General features: G+C 36.6%; 1 protein-coding gene across 3 annotated transcripts in view; it reads left to right on the plus strand.

Moving 5' to 3' along the window:
• The window catches only part of DEPDC1B (DEP domain containing 1B), a gene marked incomplete at both ends in the record, with an annotated part of 54,445 nt that extends 36,823 nt beyond the window's left edge, over positions 1-17,622 (plus strand). For 2 of the 3 annotated variants that reach the window (XM_084234216.1, XM_084234218.1), the window contains 6 exons: positions 489-536; positions 5,211-5,351; positions 9,873-10,039; positions 12,168-12,344; positions 16,109-16,294; positions 17,461-17,622. In XM_084234216.1, the coding sequence (XP_084090342.1) occupies positions 489-536; positions 5,211-5,351; positions 9,873-10,039; positions 12,168-12,344; positions 16,109-16,294; positions 17,461-17,622 (881 nt within the window). The remainder of the gene's footprint in view (positions 1-488; positions 537-5,210; positions 5,352-9,872; positions 10,040-12,167; positions 12,345-16,108; positions 16,295-17,460) is intronic. The other variant, XM_084234217.1, reaches the window with a different exon arrangement.
• Positions 17,623-24,742: the final 7,120 nt, after the last annotated feature.

Here is a 24,742-nt window from a genome sequence, read left to right on the forward strand (position 1 = left end):
AATAGCCTATAATAATATCAGTGGCACTCTCTTGCCTTTGAAAATTGAAACATGAAAAATGATACTTATATTGGACATTGGACATACAGAATATACTGTCATTTTTAAGGGGGGTAAACTGGCTTCACAGATGTATTGATATTTGATGGCTAATACTTTTGTTGTATCTTTTATAATTATTAGAGTAATTAATTTGTCTGTTAGTTTATTTGAAAGAAACCAGCAAATTTCTTCTTTTCACTGATGTTTTAAAAGGTATAACTTTTCATTAGAGAAATTTGGATGCCTGAAAATTATAATGTGGTACTACTGTTAAGGAAAAATTTCCATGGTGTAAGTGTTCTGATACATAAATAGGTAATTTATGAGTAGCAGATATATTTCGTGTTAATTGGGCAAGAAATGTGTTCTTATAATACCAAGTATGTATATAATTCTCAGAATAATCCTGCAATTAAATAAATGCCTTTATTTCCATTTTTTTGCAGAAGAACTTCCTTATTGGGTACTGTCAGCTATGAAGTGTTTGGCAAATTGTAAGTACCAGTTCTCTGCTAGTTTTATGAGATTAGTATCCTGAATTATAACATTTTTGCTCAGTAGTTTGAATGTTGATTTGATTCCTATGAATCTGATGGTTAATTATTTTGGGACTGCTGTGATTTTACTGATAATTTTGTGATTTAGTGAAAGGACTGAATTATAGAACTTTTTTTTTTAAATTTATTTAATTATATAAGCACTGGGTACAGTCAGAAGCATGGAAGGGTGAGATAATTCACCAGAGCCAGAGTGGGGAGCAGAACAGACAGACTGATGAAATACACTGCTGAGGGAAGCAGCGGGCGCGGCAGGAGAGGTCTGTGCGCCATGTGGGACCCTCACCAGGGGCTGGGGATCAAACCGGCGCTGCAGAAGCTGTGGGCAGCTTCGCAGCCCCACGCTCAACTGCTGCACCACTGGGGAGGCCCCTGAATTATAGAACATTTTTAATGGAAAATTTGTGCTTTTGTTTTCTAGTAGATATAATCACACTGCAAATAAGCTGTACACACTTCATACTGTTGTCCATCACAGGAAAGAAAAATTAGAGATAGTGATTGATTGTAGCAACTGCTTGTTAACAGTTCACAGGTTTTTATTCCTAAAATCTAAATTTTTCTTCATAAAAAGATGCCTGTACTTCTGTATTGGTTTGCTGGACTGATCCTGGCTACTATTGGTTTTTCCTAGGGCAGTTGTTTAAATGGGAGGGAAATGTTATAGATGACTAACTGATAAGCAAGATGGCTTAGAAGAAGAATCACCTGCATGCAGAGAAATGAGAAAGTTTATTTTAGTGCTTTAGATGTAAAATGAGGGGACCAGGAACAGATCACCTTGAGCATTTTCATAGGTACATGATATCTATTTTATAGGCATGAAATCTGTTTCATATGCTATCCACTTCACTGACTATCATAGACACTGTGAAGGAATGTTTTAGTACAGTATCTTGCTATTATTCCATTTTCCTATGGTTTTTCTGAAGCCTTAATCCAAAGAAGGGATTCTAACATTAATATCTTAACCAAAACAAGTGATTTTAATAAGAATTCTAGTTATTTTGACCGGCGGATAATGATGTTGTTTTATAGGGCCTTTGAACCTCATAGATCACTGAGAAAGGTAGTTTCTTCAATTTTGGGTAGAACTAGCTCTATTATGATAGATATATATATTCTTGAATTAGTAGACCCTGCATTTTTATTTATTTATTTGTTTGTTTGTTTATTTTAAAGACTTATTTATTTTTATACAAGAACCGGGGTACAGGCCAGATGCACGGGAGGGTGAGAGGATTCACTGGAGACAGAGCGGGGAACAGAACAGGCAGACTGACGAAATACACTGCTGAGGGGAGCAGCGGGTGAGACAGGAGAGGTCTGCCTTGCCATGTGGGTTGCTCCCTAGCCAGCGATTGATCTCAGAGGCTGTGGATTGCTTCATAGTGCGGTGCTTATCCCCTTGCACCACCAGGGAGGCCCCCCCCTGAATTTTTATTTAACTGGAGTTAGTTTTGTTTGATTATATGGAATGAAACTGAACTATTCAGTTTTATTTGGGTAATCTCAGTGGAAACATAATATTTTGAACATGAATTGCAACTGACATCCTGAATATGAACAGCACTATTAGTTTCTATGAAGCCCAAAGTTCTCTATTTAACTTAAAATTTTCACTGCTTTTGGTTGATATTTTAGAAACTTTGAGATAGAGAGAGTACTGTGGTTTTAGATTAGGGGGGTGCTTTCCATTTTTCCTGCTCAGCTATTTGAAGTAAATTATATTTAAATTATATCTTTAGCTAGAATTGGAAGTGATGACATAGAAGGTATAAATGGGAAGTTAAATTACCCATTTCTGAATTCCTGGCAAGCCAAGTAGTTGGCAGTTGATCAGCTGAGAATGAACAGAGGAAGCTAACAAAACCTAAGTAACAAATCTAGGCAATAGTATGTTTTAAAGTATATATTAGGATGTGGCTATGATACTAAATTTTCAGTGATGATCAAAATGTAATGAAGAATTTCATTTTCCCTCAAGCAAGAATTATATACAACAAAACTGTGACAGAAAGGTTAGACTAACTGGAGTTATCTATCAGTGGAGAGAAAGATGTAAGAATGACTTAGTACTATTCTTAATGTGTGTGAGGTGTATAGAACAGGGACATGTCTTCACATCCATCAAGTGCAGTGCTTTATAGCTGGCTGACATGCCTGTACATATTTTGCTTATGTGTTAGAGGAAAAAAGGTGGCCAAAGGGCAATGTCAGCCTTTTGAATAGCTTTGTAAAATCATTAAGTTTTACAGAATTCTCATTGTGCCACCCACCCCCAGCTTTACCCCCCCCCCAACTTTAACCTGAGTCTATTAAGATCATGATCTTGTTCTTCTTATCCTTAAAGATTCTAGATTTCCATGATAGTCATTTATTAGGGAATATAAAATTTAGGCTGAATATGTGGTATTTTGAGTCCTCTGCCTCCTTTTCTGCTAGTCTACAGCTTAGTTCTCCCCCATAGGCCCATCTGCATTTATTGTTGACCATGTGCACAGAGGCCTGTGTGCTTTTGTTGTTGGCCAGACTAATATTTGACCACATAGGAACTGAGACTAAATAAATAAAAACCAGGCTAATTGTGTTTTCTTTTCTTCTTTATTATGTAGGTTGTCAAAAATGAAAAGGCAGTTATTTACCACAATCTATCAGTAAACTTAAAAAAAACTAAGTTTAACTATCTATCAGTAAACTAAAAAACTAATTTTATAAAACATTGTGAAGATCAAGGTGATAAATAAGCATAAGATCTTTCATAGGGCTCACTATGTACTAGCATTTTTAGGAAAACTTTTTTTGTTGTTTTATATATTTTTAACAGGTGCAAAAAAAGACAAAGAAGCAAAAAATTGAAAAATTTTTTTTTAAGATTTTTTTAAATTTATGAATAAAAGAACTGGGGTGCAGGACAGAAGTACAGGGGTGAGAGGATTGACCTGAGACAGAGTGGAGAGCGTAACAGGTGGATCTACTGAAGTACACTGTTGAGAGGAGCAGCAGGCAAGACAGGAGAGGTCTGCTGCACCATGTGGGTCAGCTCCCTCCCTGAGAATTGAACTCAGGCCACAGTGGTTGGCTGTAGGTTGATAGCACTGAGACTTTAGCCCCTGTGCCACCAGGGAGGCCCAAAAAAGACATTTTTAACAGGAATGGTGAAATGTTCACAAATAAGTACAACTGCTTAGAATGACATGCATACTTATGCTGGGAGGGAGTAATTTGAGGCAATATGTATTGACTGTTGAGGCATACCAAGCTAATTATTTCAACTCACTAAACTTGGATGTTTCAGAAGAGAAAGCAAGCAAAAATGGTGGCCTCATTGGCTGCTACGTTAATGTGGTAACACATATATAGATCTTTCATAGTTTTCATGATTTTGTTACAGGGCAGGGAGGAGGGGGTACCCCAGACCCTGCAAATCTGCCTGCTCTAAATAGGTTCTGCCATCCGCTGCATCAACACAAATTAAATCAAATTAAATTATAAGAAGTATGCAGAATATGAAAAGGCAAGAGATTTTTTAAAGATTAACAAAAAGCTATTTTCATAGTGCCCATGAAATATAAAGGCCCAGAATGCTGTACTGTTCTTTTTACATTTGATCCTTTTCATTTAAATACAAAGATTCTGTTGGAAAAATTCAGTTTTTATTGTGTTCACTTTCATCCTCTTGAGGGTACAAATCTGTTTGGGTACAGTTGTTTACTCTTGTGTTATAGTGGGCCAGACTGGCCAGTACCTTTGCACTCCTTTCTTCCCTGCTGTAGTAGAAATCAAGAAGGTTAACCTATTCCTCATGGGACTCCTTGCTATTTCTTTCCCTCAAGGTGTAGATAGATCCCATTGTTTTCTTCACTGGGCAGTGAATCTGTGGTCTGTGTGTGTATTGTGGTGGGGGGCACGGGGGCTGGGGGGGCGGCATTTGCTACCAGTTCTGCGGAGAACTACTGTTTCTTGTTCTTTGTTGCCAAATACAAGTGGATCTTTATCTTGCTTTTGGCATAGGATATGGCTGGCACCAGGCTGTTTCAGGCGTTTTATATTTATTCTGTCTTTGCACTATGACGGCTTGATAAAATATAGTTTTATAATCAGAACAAAAATAAGATAAAATGTTAAATCTCCTTTTAAGAAAAAAGAGGACAAAATTCTTATTATTCTGAAATTGTTGCAGAAATTATTTCACTTAACTCTTACTCTAAAATTTTATAGTAATGACAAAATAATGAAACTTTTAACAGTAAAACTTTATAACTTATCTGTTAGTATGTGAGATAATGGTTTTCTGGGTCAACTATCTAGCGACACTAGGAAAATACTATTTCAAAAAAAAACTGTCATTGTTTATATTTTATGAAAATGCCTGTTAGGACGTAAAATAGAGTGGGCTTCTTCTTTTTAAATGGTAGTCAGCCACTGATCTTTCTCATTGTTTTATAATACAAATTTAACTATTTGTATTAAATTGACTGTGTTGGTTGTGCAAACAAATGTATATTGTGTTTTTCCTAGGAAAATATTTTTGACTACCCTACATATGGGGAGACTAATACTTGGAAGTGATTTACCCTGTTAATGTTTCTCTCTCTTTTTTTAAAACAGGGCCTAATTGTTCTGATTTGAAACAGCCTATGTACTTAGGATTTGAGAAAGATGTCTTTAGAACAATAGCAGATTACTATGGTCATTTGAAAGAACCTCTGCTTACATTTCATCTTTTTGATGCCTTTGTCAGTGTATTAGGTAAGTTGAATTACAATGAGCATGTATCTGCATTACTGATATGGAATCATGTCATTTCACTGTCTTGAGAATTTCATTAGCCAAAGCTCATAGCATTTTTGAAAATAAAAACTTATCAGGTGCTTGCCTAGTTGGAGTTCTGCTCTGTGAAGGAGGAAAAGAAGATGGTCAACCTGTATTATGAAGCTCAAAGCAAGGACCAAGAGCTTTTATTTATTTTTTTATTTTTTAAAAAGATTTATTTTATTTATACAAGTGCTGGGGTACAGGCCAGATGCGCGGGAGGGTGAGAGGATTCACCAGAGACAGAGTGGGGAACAGAACAGGCAGACTGATGAAACACACTGCTGAGGGGAGTAGCGGGCTAGACCAAGAGGTCTGCTGAGCCATGTGGGATACTCGCAGGCCAGCCCGGATTGAACCCGCACTGCAGAGGCTGTGGACAGCTTCACAGTGCGGTGCTCAACCGCCTGCGCCACCAGGGAGGCCCAAGAGTTTTTATTTTTTAAGAAAGAGTAATATATGCCATTTGTACAAAATAGTAGAAAAATGTAAATTTGCCATTTACTGATTATGAGTAAATCTGCCACTCTGGATGTGACTTCCTGAACCATGAAATATGTAAGTTTTTCATTTAGAAGTTAACCTCTTTTTGTGAAAGAAAAAAAAAAAACAAGTTTTTGTAGTACTATTTGTTGTCTAAGAATGTGTTAAGTGGAAATAAAGTCTCAATGATAGTTCCACAGTGGGTTTATTAGATAACCAAAGTGAGAATTTGAACCCAGGAAGCAGTTGGACAGATTTTACTCTGTGAGAGCTATTCCAATAAACACCAATTTGAATTTTGTATATATAGGTAGGAATAGTAAATCATTGGCATTAAAGATGTAATTATTCTTGATAGGAGGGGCTTCTAGTTCTGAATTGTCCTGACCTAAATCTTTGCTTATGCTGGAGAAAGGAAATGCAGCATTTAATCTCATCCTTTCTAAAGAATTGGCTGCAGAGATGCAAAGACTGGGTACTCATTGTTACACCTTTTTTAATCTGGCTCCTTGCTGAACAGTTAGGGTGAAAAGACTTGCTTTACCTCTAGGCATCAGATTTTCGGTTGCTGTTTAAGAAATGCAGAGGGTTTTGCTGGTGAGGAGGGTACACCAGGTAAGAGAGCCAAGCCATACAGAATTTACACTGATACAGTTTATTACACTGTATTACACTAATGCAGAATTTACACTGTCAAAGAAACATGGTAAAAAGAAATCAGCATTTTACTATAGGTCTTTCTGTTATTCCTTTTTTTTTTGGAAATCAGATTTTCCTGTTGCTGTTATGATTGTTCAATGTGTAGTATCATTTTCTTGTCAAAAAGCTTGCTTTAAACATTAAATTGTTCTGTGGATATCATATGTTATGTAAATTTTGGTATTAACATTGTTTTTTTTTTTTTTTTTGAGTATTGGCTTTATAGCATTCTTTCCCCTTTCTTGTCTCTATCTTAATTTCTTTTTGGAAAAATGAATGCTGCCATAGTATCCTAACAAAAATGTTTCTGTAATATGTAAATAACTTACCTGATCACATAGCACAATACTATGGATTTTAAATTTTTTTGTAGATTCTCTGATAATAAGAAATAAAATCCAATAATTGTGTGTATAAAAGTGAGTTTGTTTTTAGAGAGACCATTATTGGGAACAGATGAAGGCATTTAGATCTATTATCACTGGGTCTTCTTGGTATTTTGTTTTCAACCAAGGAGGATTGACGGTTTTTACATTACGAATATCACGCTAAATGATAAATACTTGTTGTTTAATATGCATGTAGACTAATGGAGTAGATTCCCATTATAGTCACTTACTGACTTGATGCCACTAGTAAAATAAGAGTTCTGAAGACTAGATTAAAAAATCACTTCTTTGATTTTCTTCTCACTTTGCATTTTCATAATGTTATATAGTAAAATTATCTGGTTTGGAAATAAAAACTTAGAGGTTAAAAAAAAAAACAAGAACCCAATATGAACCAGTTATACATAGAATGTCCCTGATCTATACTACTACAGTTGTTTATTTTGTGAACATTTTAGAATTAAAACTGCTTCCAAATTGATGTTGGAGTTATCCACGCTGACATCCCTCTATAGAGGTTTGTATGTGAAAGGATTTGGGTAGAATGGAGACTTGCACTTTGCTCTCAGCAAGAATAGATGTGCATGCCCATGATACATTAACTTTACCTCCTCTGTTCCTTTTCATGCGAATATACTTGAGACACCCTGTGTTGAAAACCACTTTTAAAAAGATCTTTATGTAATGAAAGAAGAAAATAGTCTAAAATTCTATACATAGGTTGAATCTCAGTAAGGTTGACTTACTTCTGAAATTTTGTTACTTACTTTGATTGGAATAGGATTCCATTACATAAAATACTTTGAAGTAGGTAATCAGCATACTTCGTGGAGCCTAGAAATTCCATAACATTTTCAATGGAAATGATTTTTAGTTTAGTTAATGATTTTAGTTAAAACTTCTTTTGGGGGTTATTCCTTCACTTCTAGCATTCCTTCACTTCTAGTTATTCCTTCACTTTCTAGCATTGAAAGAATGCTACCTTAATGCCCAAACTGTGATCCTGAGAGCAGTTATTATTATTGATACATGAAACAGAACATCTAAGAGTTCTTTTTAAACCTGAATAAAAATTTATATTTAGGACATGGAAAACTTATTCTTTACTTAAATTTAAAAAAGAATTTAATTAGGCTCAGCAGTCTGATTTAATAACCTAACTATCTATAGTATTAATCTTCATTTCCAGTTGTAGTTCCTTATATTAAGATTAGAGTTCAGGGCCTCCCCTGGTAGCACAGGCAGTTGAGCACAGCCCTGTGAAGCTGTCCGCAGCCTCTGCAGCACAAGTTCGAGCCCCGCCGGCTGGCGAGATTCCCACATGGTGCGGCAGATCTCTTCTGTCTCGCCCGCTGCTCTCCTCAGCAGTGTATTTCAGTCAGTCTGTCTGTTTTGTTCCCTGCTCTGTCTCTGGTGAATCCTCTTACCCTCCTGCAATCTGGCCTGTACCCCGGTTCTTGTATGCATAAATAAATAAATCTTAAAAAAAAAAGATTAGAGTTCAGCTGACTCCTGAATAGGACAGTATCCTTTATTTACACTCCATGTGCATCTAGAATCCATTGGCTGTGTAGCACGCAGTAATTCGGCACATTGGGGAAAATGAAGAGTCAGATAGGGAGCACAGAATGACATGGCAGAAGGGAATAGTGTTTCAGAAAATTGGATGTTTTTTGTGTTGTATAATGTTACAACCTGAGATTCCCATGCTGGTGACTTATAGGCCAAATCTGGCATATAAATGCATATAATTTGACTTGTGTGTTTTAAAGAAGGAATTTAATTAATTATCAAACTAAGAATAAGAGATTCATATAAGAATATTTTTAGCTTGTGAAAAGTTTGAAGATTTGGCAGGCCTGGGCTTGAATTTTCAGTGTAAGAAGCTGCTGCAAGTGTTTTGGGGACATGAGCTCCAATTTGCCATTTTGCCAATACTCCCCATTTCTACTCAGATGCTGAAGTTAAGTTCATTTGATTTTGATCCCTTTTGTTCATTTCTCCCATTTGTCTGCTCTTTTAGGCAGCTGAGCTTGCAACTCCTGGTTTATTTTTTTTGGTAAGCTGAAAGACTAGGATAATAAATATTTGAATTCCTTCCTCCTAAGTATTATGTTTAGAAATTGCCATTGAAATTCACTAGGCTGACTATCCTGGATCATCTAATGCAGTGGGTTGAGATCTCCTCCTATGTCATTGAACCTAGAAATATCCATAAAGTTAGAGTTTCCATTCTTTGGTTCTTTTGTCCAGTGATTTCTAGGCGATCTTGTGGAGCTGTGTACTGTCTTTGCCTCTTTACCTTTCTGCCCTTATATTCTTCAGCTTATCTTTGGTTTATCCATTGTCATTTATAAGGGAACGCTGTTCTTTTTTTCAGAGGGTGCCCACTTGGTGCATGTGACCAGGTGCTCTTAACCAAGTTAGCTGAAAGCTCTTTTTTTTTTAAAAAAAAGATTTGTTTATTTATACATCTAAGAACTGGGGTACAGGCCAGAGGTGTGTGGGGTGAGAGGGTTCACCAGAGACAGAGTGGGGAGCAATACAGGCAGAAGGACAGAAGTACACTGCTGAGGGGAGCAGAGGGCGCGGCAGGAGAGGTCTGTGCGCCATGTGGCACCCTCGCTGGCGGCCGGGGATCGAACCTGCGCTGCAGAGGCTGCAGGCAGCTTCGCAGCCCAGCGTTCAACTGCTGCGCCACCAGGGGAGGCCCGTTTGTTTCTATTTTTTATGCTGGTTTATGAGTGACAGTGAATCTCTTATCAATCGGCTCAGTATAGTTGAATATGTGAATGTGTTTATGTAGTTTAAGTAAATACATATTTTGAAAATGTGAACATAACAGTGAGTTGTAAGTTTCAAAAAAATTAAAACTTTTCCTAAATAGGTTTGTTACAGAAAGAGAAAATGGCCATTGAAGCATTTCAGATTTGCTGCCTCCTTCTGCCACCAGAAAATAGGAGAAAGTTACAGCTGTTGATGCGGATGATGGCAAGGATCTGCTTAAATAAGGAGATGCCACCATTGTGTGACGGCTTTGGCACCCGAACACTGGTTGGTTGATACCTAACATCTAACATGACTTGTTTTTGGAAGAAAATTCCCCTGAGGAAGGTTTACTGAGTAAAGTTTACTAGGTAGGACAACAGAGGAGAGTACAAGGCAGACTTGCTTGAAGAACCATGACTTCCTTCTACCCAGATGGATATTGTGCTTTTGGTCTTAGTGTCTTAAGAACATAAGGGCAGACTCTGAGTGTAGAGTTACCTGCTGCATCCTGCCTACTGGCAACACAAAGAGAAGGAAGGTGAGACAGGAAGGATAAATGGGCTTTGAAGAACAACATTCTCTTCTTCAGGACAAAAAGGACTGCAAAACCTTTGTTACTATAATCAATCAGAGAGATTAGAAAATATTGTGGGTTAAAGAAGTAAAATACAAACTTGCGCTAGAACACTTGGGAAGAGAGAGAAAACTTGTGTTTCTCAGGGCATGGTCTAAGGGTCCATGAGTATTTCTTCAATATTCTCAATTTTGCTTAAAAACATGCTAATTTTGAATTCTACTTTGTAATGCCTTTATGTGTTTTATAATAGAAATTATATCTAGAATTACTAGCAAAATTTCTTAATTTTCCTGAAAAAAGTTTTAGAGCAAAATTGATGCTCATTAGAATATACATCCTTTACATGCTCTGGTGAACCACTGTGTATCCCTGAGGATCTGATGGTCCAGAGGATGTGTGGGGTAAGGTCAGGGAGCACTCAGTACCCAGTGGAGTATTTCTTGACCTTATTTTGGATGAGTAGAAGGGCTAATGTACCTTTGTGGACAATTGAAGAAAACTTTGTGCCTATTTCCCAGAAAAATGCATGTGTAAGATTTTGCATACAATTTTAAGTCATTCACAGATTCTCTGGAGTCCATAGTTTCCAGTTAAGAATCTCTGGCTGTGTGTCTCTCCATATGTCTTTTGCAGTATATTGATGAAATCCAGTCTTATGAAACAGAATTACATGATTTTATGCTTACGTGGGGATAGGGGGAGGTTCATTCAGAGGATGGCATTAAGGATGGTTTAGTTAATATGAAGTGTATGGAAGCAGCTGCTGTAACATTTTATATTTCTATGTACTATAAAGAGAATCTTATTCATCATTTAATGCATGTCTTGTAAAATCTCAAGGCTTGTTTGAAGGTGATTGTCAAATATACATCCAAAGTCCTAGATAAAAACTTTTCCTAGGAAAAAATATGCTAGAGGTACACAAACTGCTAGCAGATTTTAAATAATAATGAAATCAGGATTTTATTAGACTAAATAGCTATAAAGAACTTTGAACTTAAAAGTGCTGCATGATCCATGTCATGGTGGTGATAATAATTTTCAGAATTTTTTGTGTGTGTATGTACATATTTGTGTGTGTGTGTGTGTGTGTATACAACCCCTTTTACACATTTATCAATTTGTTCTGTAAAAGGAGGTACTTTTAAAAGCTGCATAGATAGCTAAGCTTTGGAAACAGCCCAAATGCCCCAAAATAGATGACTGGATAAGAAGATGTGGTACATATACACCATGGAATATTACTCAGCATTCAAAAAAGATAACCACATGCAATTTGCAGCAACATGGATGGAGCTGGAAGGGATCATGCTCAGCAAAATAAGCCAGAAAGAAAAAGAAAAATACCAGATGGTCTCACTCATAGCAGGAATCTAGAAAACTTAAATAAGGGACCAGGAAAAAGAATAACTATAAGAAAAAAAATATCAAAATCAACAAACAACTATGAACCAGAGACACTTTATGGGGTGTGGGGGGGGCGGGGAAAGGAGGGGTTGGCGTCAAAATAAGGGGATTGTAATTGTATGGGGAATATAAAAATAAAAATTAAATAAAAAAAATAAAAAAATAAAAGCTGCACAGACAAGTATCTCTGCTATGTCTCTGTGAGATGAAATGCACCTTCTTTTAATGCTGGGTGATGAGAAGGTCAGCCCATCTGAGGTGACAGGTGTGTCCAGATGCTAGGTTAAATGTGCACCCTGTGTTGTGGGACATTTCTCACTAATTAGTCAAATTTGCTTTTTTGCTGTTTGCAAATTGGATTGCATTCAGCTCAGAATATGAAGAAGCAGCTCATCTGTGTTTATTTTAAAATCCCCTCACCCCTTTTAGATGGTTCAGACATTTTCCCGTTGCATCTTGTGCTCCAAGGACGAAGTGGACTTGGATGAGTTATTAGCTGCTAGGTTGGTGACGTTTCTGATGGACAATTACCAGGAGATTCTGAAAGTACCTGTGGCTTTGCAGACCTCCATAGAGGAGCGTGTGGCTCATCTACGAAGGGTCCAGGTAAAGGAGGGTATTATCAGTTTTATAACATTGCCGGGGGAAAGTCATGCAAGCATGGTAGGCTACTTAAGATGTTTTTGTTAAATAAGGATTAAGTGCAGTAATATGTACAAAGTGTCCACAGCATGGCTTGGCACCTAGTAAGCACCATATTTGTTTGTGTTATCATTGCACATTTATGTAACGTCTATGTGGGTTTGTTATGTCCAACTGCATACTTTTGATTGCAAATGTCTTAAATGAATTAGTTTAAAATTTACATATACTTTCTGATGGAAATCATTTATGCTTAATACATGAGCAGCCCAGTGATTCATAATAGCCTAGTGGTTTCTGTTTTTTATATGAAAAAGCTCTAATGCAGAGAAAACCTAAGTTAACTTGTCCAAAGCCACAGAGCCAAGATTTAAACTGATGCAGTCTATTTCCAGAAACATTGCTCTTAAACTACTGCACTGTACTGCCTCTACAAAACAGAGCGTGGTCAGAGAACATGGCTTTAGACCATAAAGACCTCGACCACACTCCTGGCTCTGCTCTTTCCTGGTTGTGTGGCTTTGGGCAAGCACCTAAAGCTCTCTGGATTTTAGTTTTGCAAGTATTAAAATGGGCCATTCCTGCTCTATGATGTTGTTAAGAAGGGTAGAATACCATACTATATACAACCCTTGCAAAATATCTGAACATGGCAGGCACTCTCTGAAAACTAGCTATTATTGTTTCATTGTTAATGTTATGTTAAGGCAATGCAAAAGAAATGTAATCTATTACCATGTGGGCCCAAAAGTGGACTTTGTTAGCCTGTGGGAACAGAAACTTTTGGAAAAGGCCGGCAAGTTTGCTTGGCTCCAGATATCTGAATAATTGGACCTCTCTTTCCTAAAGTGCTTTTTGAGGCTCCACAATAAAGGACCAATAAAGGTAGTTTACTCCTACCTCCTAAAGTATTATTAAAGTAAATAACTCTTGAACTGTTTCCAGTATACAGTTTAAAAATTAAAAATTTCCTCTATTTTTTGTCACTAACTTAATATATTAAAGGACTTAGGAACTGTAGGCAATATGTTGTCAGTATTACAGTCTTTGAGGTGTTTCTCTCCTTCCTTCCCTTCTTCCTCCTCTTCTGTCTGTCTCTCTTTGATAACTTTCTCTTAACAATACAACAAAAATTTCCACATCATTAAATATTCTTAGTTGACCCTAGAGCAGCCAAGAGCACAGACCTGGATCTAAATGCCCTTTGTCAATACTGATACCTGGGGTATGTTATTTAATGTCTCTCTGCTTCCACCTCTGCTTACCTTCTCTCTTTTTGCATCTGTGAAAACGGGATATTTATATCATCCTTCTGGGGTTGTTTTGGAGATTGAATGGCTTACAAATTGTAAAGCACTTAGAATAATGTTTATTACATAGCGAGCCCTCAGTTGGTAATTATTATCATCACTGTTATTACTGGCAATGTATGAATATATTATGACTTTTTGAAATTTTTTTTGATTTATATTTAGGTCTTTTCCATGTTTTTTTTTTTTGAAGATTTATTTATTTATGCATACAAGAGCTGGGGTACAGGCCAGAGATGCGAGGGCGTGAGAGGATCCATCAGAGACAGAGTGGGGAGCAGAACAGGCAGATTGACCAAAATACACTGCCGAGGGGAGCAGCGGGTGAGACAGGAGAGGTCTGCCTCGCCATGTGTGTTTCTCCCAGGCCGGCTGGGGTTGAACTTGTGCTACAGAGGCTTCGGATTGCTTCACAGTGTGGTGCTTAATCCCTTGCTCCACCAGGGAGGCCCTTTTCCATGTTTTTTTTTAAGAATAAATTCCTAGCATCTGTAACGCATGATCAAAAACAGGACACCTCCTTTTTATACTGCATAATGAATGTATTTTAAGTATTGGCTGCATGTTGCCAAACTTCTCTCTAGAATGATTGTTCCAGTTTATATTCCTATCATTGGTTTAAGAAAATGTGCATTTCATTGCATCTTTGCCTACTTTGAGTCTTATCATTAAACACACATGTACCATTGCCTTGATATTTTTACAAGCCAAACTTTCTTAAAAAATTAAAAAGAAAGTGAATACTTGTATGAACTTCTGCAAGGAAAAGTGATAGTAGTAACTATGTTGCTTGAACACTCATGCAGTTTGTGTTTGCACACTCCACAGGCGTGCGTGTCCTGTACAGCATCTGCACTGTAGTCCTGCAGGCTTTGTGTTCAGGTGAAGAACAGAAGCCTGAGCTATGATGATTGATGCAGGGTGACATGAGCTCGTGAAGAGGCACTGTGATGACTGAATAAAATCAGCAACTCTCCACCACTGATTGTCCAATTATTTTTTTCACTTAGAAGTACTCAGTAGAATAGCCAAATAATTGTTAGTTTTATGGCACCTGTACATGGTTGTTCTCCCATGCAGGCTCTCAGCCTATCACATGTAGGGCAGAGCTTCTCTGGGAGTAAACAGTTCTAGTGACTTGTTTTGGGGCTGTTTCTGGGCTGAAGACGGTAAGTTATGGGAGGCAGCCCGTAGCTATCTATTTTTCTCATGTCTTTGGCTTCTGGCTGTCACACATTACCTGAGCCTTACCCTTTATTCTGGTTCTTTCCTGTTTTCTCTCATCTCCTTCAAATAAAAAAGGAGGTGTCCTGTGTATTTCTCTTTCCCTTTTGTTTCTGGCCTGTGTCTCTGGGTTGTTTCTCACTGACCTGGTAAACTCATATTAAGGCATAGAGTGTACTTGGTGTAATCTCCCCTCTTGGTAACATATTTAGTTTAAACTGTGCCTTCTGGAAACAATTTTTTAAAAAAAGAAGTGAGGGCCTCCCTGGTGGTGCAAAGGGGTAAGACACAACCTATGAAGCTATCCACAGCCACTGCAACATGAGTTCGATCCCTGGCCTGGGAGCTACCCACATGGCACAGCAGACCTTTCCTGACTTACCCACTGCTCCCCTCAGCAGTGTATTTCAGTCAATCTGCCTGTTCTGTTCCCCACTCTGTCTCTGGCGAATCCTCTCACCCCCCCCCCCCCCACATACACCTCTGGCCTGTACCCCAGTTCTTGTATGTGTAAATAAATAAATCTTAAAAAAAAGAGAAGTGAATGTAATAGAAATTTTATCCACTGAAGAATAGTAGGTGTTATAATTTTGAAGAGATGAACCTCTTATACTCTGAAATTAAGTATTTTTATTGGATGCTCATTTGTTCACAGGTGTTGATACCTTTTTTTCCTCCTTAGTTCTCCTCCTCCCACTTGCCCTGTGTAGCGTCTGCACTTTTTTTGTTTTTGCTTCTAACATTTTTGGAAATGGTTGGGTACGTCTCTCTAAATAACATCTGAGCTAAGTAGGTGCCTCTGTCATCCCAAAGCCTTGGAGGGAGTGTCAGACTCTCCAGATGTGGGAAGGCACCTGGGTAGTTCACAGTGTGTGCTCAATATTGTAACTGTTTTGAATTCTTTTTGCCCACATGTTTAGTTTATGTGTAAATTTCAATCTTATTAAAAGAGGGCACATGGTTTTTTGTTTATTAAAATGACTCAAGTTTAAAAGGTAAAATCTCTTATTTAAAACTGGCTTTAAGTGATTTTTTTAAATTATGGATTAACTTTTCAATATAGTTTTCCCTAGTCAAGTTGTGAGGAATGTTATGGTATTCCTGCCAGGAATATATTGTATTTGATCTGAACTAACTTTGATAATTTATTTGAAAATACATGTTTCCCTTTCTCCACTAATCCTTTTGCCTCAGATAAAATATCCAGGAGCTGATATGGATATTACTTTATCTGCCCCATCATTTTGCCGACAAATTAGTCCAGAGGAGTTTGAATACCAAAGAGCATATGGCTCTCAGGAACCACTGGCAGCTTTGTTGGAGGAAGTCATAATAGACACCAAACTCTCTACCAAAGAGAAGAAGAAAAAATTGAAGCAGGTAAAAAGGATATTCTTCAAAAGTCATTTCTTCTTCTCTCTACTCTTAGGTGGTTATTTTTCTATTTATCCTCAATAGGTTTCCATATGAATCTCATTTGAGACATAGCAGGTTTGAAAGTATATTATTTGGTCTATATGTCCAGGAATTCCGTTGTTTTACACAGTGGATGCCAGTTTTCCTAGCTCTTTATTCTCCAGTGTAGATCTTTTACCATTATTGAACTCTTCATCTCAGTTCCCCAGTATTTATTCCCTGTTTTGATAATGTGGTATGATGTACGCAAGCAGTTATTTTAAGTTTGAAGAGCATCTGCCAAGTGAGGACAAATTCCTTTTGACTTTTTGAAAGAGTAAATCAGACTACCTTTACAAATGTAAAATGTCTAGAATTTAATAAAACCTTTGCTTTAGGTAACCATTATCAAATTGGTTTCTTATCTCTGGCATTACTTAAAGTTTTTAGTTCCTGCTAGGCAATATGACGTGGGGTTACTGAGAAGAGTTTTCAACTCAAAAATAGGTTTACTTTGACCAGTCTTAAAATATTGATCCAAGGTCATGTAAATGCTTCTTATTTTTAATGACTGAATCCTGCCTGCATTGCTTGATTCCTGATCATAGCATATAAAATTGGGTTATACACAGAGCCGAGTGCTACATTCCCAATCATACTTCACTCAGAGTAACTCTGGAGTAGAGTTCAATGGTTTTTATAAAGTAATATGTACCAAGTTGCTTTTTCTTCCATTTGAGCAGAACAGGTTGGGGCTGAGTTGGACAAGCAGGGAGATGGTGAAATATATTTGGAACAAAATTTTCTATGTTAAATACAAGTTATTTTTTAAGTCAGAGTTATTTGGCAGTGGGGGAAATTTTAAGAAATATGATTGAAAGAAGTTTATTTACAGATTAGGTCATAGTAAAGATCACCTATAGATCTATAGAAACTGGAACCAAACTATTTAACAAAAAAAAAGTGGATTTGTATTGAAATGAATTTGATTATGATCTATTTTCTTAACTGTTCTCTTTTCTGATGGAAAGCCATAAACTTTAAAACAGGAAAATATGGGATCAGAAACTCTGATTTTTAAAGCATTATTTTATTGGCTTTTATCTTTTTTTTTTTTTTTTCCTGCCCTTGGATCTTTTTTTTTTTTTTAGTTTCAAAAATCTTATCCTGAAGTCTACCGAGAACGATTTCCTACGCCAGAAAGTGAAGCACTTCTATTTCCTGAAAAGCCGAAACCAAAACCACAGCTGCTAATGTGGGCACTAAAAAATCCTTTCCAACCATTTCAAAGAACTAGAAGTTTTCGAATGTAATACTTCTATAGCCATTAGAGATGTCTGCTATGGCTGTTTTGAATAAATGGGTGAATAGAAGAAAGGATTATGATGATGGAAAAATGAAGCGCATGAAATAGACTACTGAAATATAAAGATTATCTGATTTCAAAAAATATCGAGCCATTTCAGTATTTTTATAAAACTCATTGCTGTTTTTAAGTGTGCAAATTACTTAAAAATTATGAGACAAGAAGATAGTGGTAATGTTAACATGCTTGTAATTGTTACAAAATTTAAAGGTATTTTCATTTATTTGTTGTTTTTCATGGTGTTTATAAAATACTTGAGTGTACATCCTAGTTATGGATGTCTTTGTTACAAGCAGGTCTTAATAATATGTATATACTTGAACAAGAAAGGCACTGAGTACTGTTACTGTGATGCTATTGACTTAATAGCCAATTGTGACTTCTTGTAAATTCTGTTTGTCATTGTTGCACAAAGATTTTTGATGTCCTATATTATAACTGTCTTTTATTGCAGATTTGTTAAATGGTATGGCAGATTTACTAAAGCTGGTTCTTTTATAACATATATATTAGTCGGTGTTTACCTTGCGTGGAATAGATTTTCATCTGCCTGCAGTGGTATAATGTTAGTCTTGGCTGTAGATGGAAAATTAGAGTGGATAAATTTATACAGTTCCTTAAACCTGCGATTCTAAGTGAAAATCTTGTTTCATGGAAAATACAAATGGGTTAAGTAAAATGAGACTACTGCTACTTCCTTCATAAAGATATTTCCCCAGCCTCCTCATCCATTTGAAAGTAAATGGAATGTAAATAAATACTTTTTTTTTTTAATACTGCACCTGGTGATTCTCTTTTGGCATTTAAGCCAGATGGCATCCTCAAAATGCTATTATTGCAGCACTATTTACAATAGGTAAAACCTGGAGACAACCCAAATGCCCAAAATAGATAACTGGATCAAGAAAATGTGGTATATATACACAATGGAATATTATTCAGCAATCAAAAAAGATATGCCATTCGCAGCAACATGGATGGAGCTAGAAGGAGTTATGCTCAGTGAAATAAGCCAGAAGGAAAAAGAAAAATATTGGATGGTTTCACCTATAACAGGAATATAGGGGAACCAAATAAGACATCAGTGTAAAAAAAAAATAATAGCAGTACAAAACACAACAAAGCAAAAACAGACAATCATATATCAGAGACATATTGCAGGGGAGGAGGAGGGAGAGGGATCAGAGAGAGAGAGGGAGCAGCATGGGAGACTGGTGATGGTGTGCGGGTGCCTTGGGGAAGGAAATTCTATGGGGACTCAATCTGAGGGGGTGGGAGGAAGTAAATATTGTTTAAAAATAAAAAAATTTAAAAAAATTCTAAACAGCATTGCCTGACTATTGTTCTCATGTCAGTCATTGGTATGATAAAATGTTGCAACAGGAACTTTGCTGTCACTTTGCTGCATGAATGTTGAGGGTCACAACTATCGTGGAGCAGGTTTGCAAGGCAAGCCTCTGTTTGAGCAGAAGCAGACGTTCTTGTGCCATTTATTGAAAGCATACAGGCTAGTAAAAGCTGATCATGTGACGATGGTATGAGGAATAAAGTTTGGAGGGTGGATAGGAATGGGGTTCGAAGTTTTACGAGGGACAGGGAAGGGGACATTGTGACCATACGTCAAGAGACATTTGCGTCAGCAGAGTATTTGATGTTATCACAGGCAGAGTTATCCTGAGACTGCCATGGAGATAGCCACGTAATCAGGTCAACAGTGGCCTAGGTGTCCCCGGGCCTGTCTCGTGATATGAGCTATACTCCGTAGGTAGTCAAGGAATTCTCTGCTGTGATTTGTAGATAGCAAATAGGCCACAGTTGTCCATGAGTGGCCTGCTAGTAGCCAGCTCCTAGGAAGTCACAATAAAATAAGTGACAGTGGATTTGTCCGCTAGCTTTTGAGAAGGTGTTTTGTCCATTTCTTTTGCTTTGCTATGCCCTTTTGCAAATAGTGGTCCACTTAGATTATGGGGCACCTGGAAGACTTTTTCTGAGAGTAATTACAAAAAACAAAAACAAACCAAGGGTAACACTAATTGGCTTGCGCTTATCTTTGCACTGATATTTCTTTGCACTTGAAATCTGACCCTGTTCTTTTTGTAGCAGAATGCCTCCTAAAATGGACTTAGATGTTGCTTATTTAAAAATGGATACAAGTATTCCTATTGGCTGATGCTCCCCTAACCTTCCAAATATGGAAATTATGGGAAACTACTAGATTTTGAATATTTATTCTCAGACCTTTGAGTTCTGCTCAGCGCAAAGAATAAGTACTTTCTATTTGCTGTCCAAGGTAAAATTTACTTTAGGAGAGAAGTCCCCTCTATTGCTTATGTTTGGAAATATATTTTGCTGTTTCCTTTCTTTTTCCTCAAGATAATTTTTTTAAGTTTAATATACTCGAGAGATTATAAGCATCACTACCACCTGCATGTGAAATTGATTGAGTGGATAATACAAAGTTTTCCAAAGTGATTGTACCAATTAGTGCGCCTGTCAGTAGTGTATGAGAGTTATTTTTGCTTACCATCCTCACCTAAACTTGCTATTGGCAGTTTGGATTGTTGTCAGTGTGGTTGATGTATGTATGATGGGTAATATGGCTGAAGATTTTTGTGCATATTTTAACATCAACTAGTCAGACTGAAGATTCACACACACACATGCACAGTTTGAAACTTTGATTTGGGTTGTACTGAATCTATAACTCAATTCAGAGATAATGCTATCTTTATAATATTAAGATATTAAGTCTTCCAGTCCCCGAACATGTTTTGTCCCTCCATTTATTTAGAATAAATGAGAAAAAAAATTCTGTTTCTCTGTGAAGGTTTGCATATCTTTTTGTTCCTAGGTATACTTAAAAAAAGGTATACAAAAAATTTTTGATACTTAAAGAAAAGTCAGTATAAAAATTTTCAAATATATCCAAAAAAAGTAAAGATATTTACCCTTAACCTCAGCAGTTATTGTTCAGTTGCTGCTTTGGTGTTTGTAAAGGATTGTTGTTTATATATAGTGTAAAACTGATTTTTGTACCCGACAACTTTGTTAGGCTTTCCTATTCGAAACATCTAGTGTGCTGCTTATGGATTTTCTGCATTCATCACACAAGAACTAAATAACGACAGTTTTGGCTTTTTATTTCTGCAGTGGCATTTAAAAGTCCCCTGCCTCCTGGTATTTATACCCTTGTGAAATCTCTTGAGTATGGCTTATAGCTAGTGAGCCACTTCTTTTTTTTTTTTTTTAAAGATTTATTTATTTATTTATACAAGAATCAGGGTACAGGCCAGATGTGCAGGAGGGTGAGAGGATTCACCAGAGACAGATGGGGGAACAGAACAGGCAGATGGACTGAAATAAACTGCTGAAGGGAGCAGCGGTTGAGAGAGGAGAGGTCTGCCGTGCCATGTGGGACCTCGCTGGGGGGGGATCGAACCGCAGCTGCAGAGGCTGCAGACAGCTTCACAGCGCTGCGCTCAACCGCCTGCACCACCCGGGGAGGCCCTAGTGAGCCACTTCTAATAAGTAGAATCTGGCAAGAATTCATGGGAAATCATGGTATATTATTTTTGAGATGAGATTACAAAGATACTTGCTTCCATCTTGCTTGCTTTTTCTCATTCTCCTGGCTTTTTCTGAGGAAAGCCAGCTGCCATCTTGTGAACTGCCTAATGGAGAGGCTAAACAAGGAATATCTGGGTGCCCAGTAGCCAGCAAGTACTTGAGACCTGCTGACAGCTATTTGAATGATGGTGGAAATGGACCTTCTGAGGCCAGCCAACAGCCATGTAAGTGATCTTGGAAGTGTATTGTCCCCTAGATGAGCCTTGAGAAGAAGGCAACCTAACTGACATCCTAACTGCATATGAGAGACCTTCAGCTGGAAGATTCAACTGAGCTCCATCTGGGTTCCTGACCCATGCAGATGATGATGTTTGTTGTTTTAAGTCAGTTAATTTAGGGGTAACTTGTTATGAAGTGATCAGTATACTTACAAATTCTTAGATCAATCCTCCCAATTCCTTTTTCCCTCCTTTAATTTTTTTTTAACCTCATGGCTCTGGAGACCTCCAGTATAACGGTGAATAGGAATGGGAATTGTGGCCATCAATGTCTCGTTCTTGGGTACCTCATCAAATGAGTATTACATAGAAAAAGTGTACTACAGCAAATATTTATGTTTGACTATATCCACACACTGTTGTATTTCTTCATCTGCTTTCAGTGAGTCATATTTAGATGTAGCAAATGTAGTAGACATTTGGGTCATGACTTAGCATTATTCAGGAGCTTGGTTCTGATATCCCATATGTAGAATAGAATTTCTCTACACTTTATAGGAAACATAGAGAGAGCTGATATTCCTGAACTGCTTATGTATGTACAGAAGAGGAAACTAAGTATAAATTTTGTAGAAAAAATATATTACCTGGGATTGGAGTGGATGTATTCATTAATTTAGCAGTATACTTTTATGAGTAACTCCTGATGGAATTTTGGTGTTTGTTAATGTAAATTTCATAATGTCCTAGTGAATCAAAGATTTAGTCAAATATTTATTTACAGTTTTCCAAAGTCTACCTTAGAGAATTGTTCAGTGAATTGTTTGCTTCACTTGATGATCTAGAATAAACTGTTTTCCATAAACCAAAAGTTATATATGTATTTGGCTAAGTCTATTCATTTTATAATACCTCTTTTGGTACTTCTCTATCAAAGCTGAGAACATGTATAGAGCCTCTTCTGGAGAACATAACACATGTTATTCTCTCCTCTTCCAACCCCCACAAATTTTACATAAATCGCTGCCAGCATTTCTCTTAATAATAATAAAATCTTCTTATATTCTAGTAAAACAAAGCTTTATTAAAAAAAAGCAGGACTAAAGATCATTTTATTTTCATAATAAATAAGTTAACCACAGTTAACACTTAAAATTGAAGTGCTTTTATTTTAATCAGTGTAGGCTAATCCACCATGGGAATAAAGAAGTCTTTTGCTCAGTTTCCATTAAGGACTTTTGACCTTTTGAGAGGACCTAGCGATAAGCATTTCAGTGATAATGTACAAAAGAGCAAAACTGCTGCTAAAAAATAATTATGCCAATGTAGACTTTTCTTAGACCCCATGATTCCACTTTATCTCTAGTTACTGATTTCTATTTCTGTGTATCTATTATTTTTAAACAGAGCTGTGTTAGACTCAATTATTAAAAAGCAAATTATGAGGGAGATATTTTGAAGATTTAAATATGTGAATGAAAGCTACTTAAATGAGATTTTAAAATGTACCAGTGCAGGCTAATCTACCGTGAGAATAAAGAGGTCATTATGAGGCAGAGGAAAACAAATGAAATCATTCTTCTTGCCTATTTCTGGGCTCTCAGTTCAATCCCATCAGTCTGTGTGTCTGATTTTGTTCCAGTACCATACTGTTTTGATTGTCATAGCTTTGTAGTATAGTCTGAAATCTGGGCAGGTGATACTAGCCACTCTTCCTCTTTGTTTGTCAGGATTGTTTTTTGCTACTTTGGGTCTTTTGTGGTTCCATATTAATTACAGTAATGTTTGTTCTATTTCTTTGAAGAATGCCATTGGTGCCTTGATAGGGATTGCATTGAATCTATATATTGCTTTGGGTAGGATGGCTATTTTAACAATGTTAATTCTTCCAATTCATGAGCAGAGACCATCTTTCCTTTTTTGTGTGTCTTCTATTTCTTTTAACAATGTCATATAGTTTTTATTGTACAGGTTCTTCACTTCCTTTGCTAACTTTACTCCTAGGTATTTCTTTTTTGTTCATAGGGTTTTTGATACTTAGAAAATGTTTCAAGACTTTTCTAAATATAACCTATAAAATGGTCTACTCTGGTTGGATTATAATACTTCATTTTTAACTCTTTATGAGGCTATACTTAACATTTAAAACACTGACATCATTTGTAAATTTCTTTAAATTTTCTACTTATCAAAATATTAAGTACAATACTAAACACAGTTATTGCTTAAAGATGATGAGGGTTTTGCTTTTGGAAAGTTCCTCATTCTTACCTTTTCACAGAGAATTGGATTTGCTGATCTTGTAAAACCCCAGAAAGTATCTGGTTTAGGCTGAATTTTCACAAGTCATCATCCATCCAACAAAGACAGATGTTCCCAGTAGAGGTCAGTGTTGTGTTGGAAATTACTATAACATAAAAGAAAAACTAGGAAGTTAATTTAAATTCCAGTATATTTTATGTAAATAAGTCATTAATTACAGGTAAAAGAAACTTAAAAATTGAGCATTATTCTTGTAAAACTAACTGTGAGTAATATTTTGCCTCCTCTATGACCATATCTTGCCTCCCAACCCCATCTCTGAAGAGAATACTGCTTACTAAATATCTACCAGAAGTGGGCTATAAATAGTAAAAATGAGCCATTACCTAAATGTAGCAGCAGATAATTTGTGATAAATGTTATTACTAGATTTTAAAGGATAAAATATCTGCAAATTTCAGTTTCAGAAAGGATAATTTTGTGCAGGTCTTCTGCAATAAGGCAATAACTGCCTATTTTCTTTCCTTAAAATAAATCTTGTTTTGTTCCTCAGACTAAATTAAGTTTTTGGTCTTGAAATCAACCACTTTATTATAAATGCAGAGGTAAAAATCTAGGCTAAAATGCATTTACAAATAATGGTCTTTGGAGTTGCTGTTGTCAACAGACTATAAGCAACAATCCAGATACTTCTTAAAGGTTACTGAGATAAGTGACTTTACTGGATGTGGACAGTGTAGTGGGAAAAACAATGTGTTAGCAATGGCAGTGAGATGACAGGATAACTTGGGGAAGCTCTTCTAAACAAAAGTAAACATAAACATAAGTAAACGTGTATTTGCTATGCAAGTGCAGTGTCATGGCAATACTCTTAGTCCCTTCTTTCCAACTAAATTAATACTCAACAATCCTTCTTGCTAGAATTTGTAGCACCAATATTGGTTAGAAATCAGAATATTTGGATTTTAAGTTGTTTAAGCACTACTAGTAAATAGTGGGCAAGTGACCTTAAGCAAGTTA

This window comes from Talpa europaea, assembly GCF_964194135.1.
Source record: "Talpa europaea genome assembly, chromosome: 5".
Lineage (NCBI taxonomy): Eukaryota > Metazoa > Chordata > Mammalia > Eulipotyphla > Talpidae > Talpa > Talpa europaea.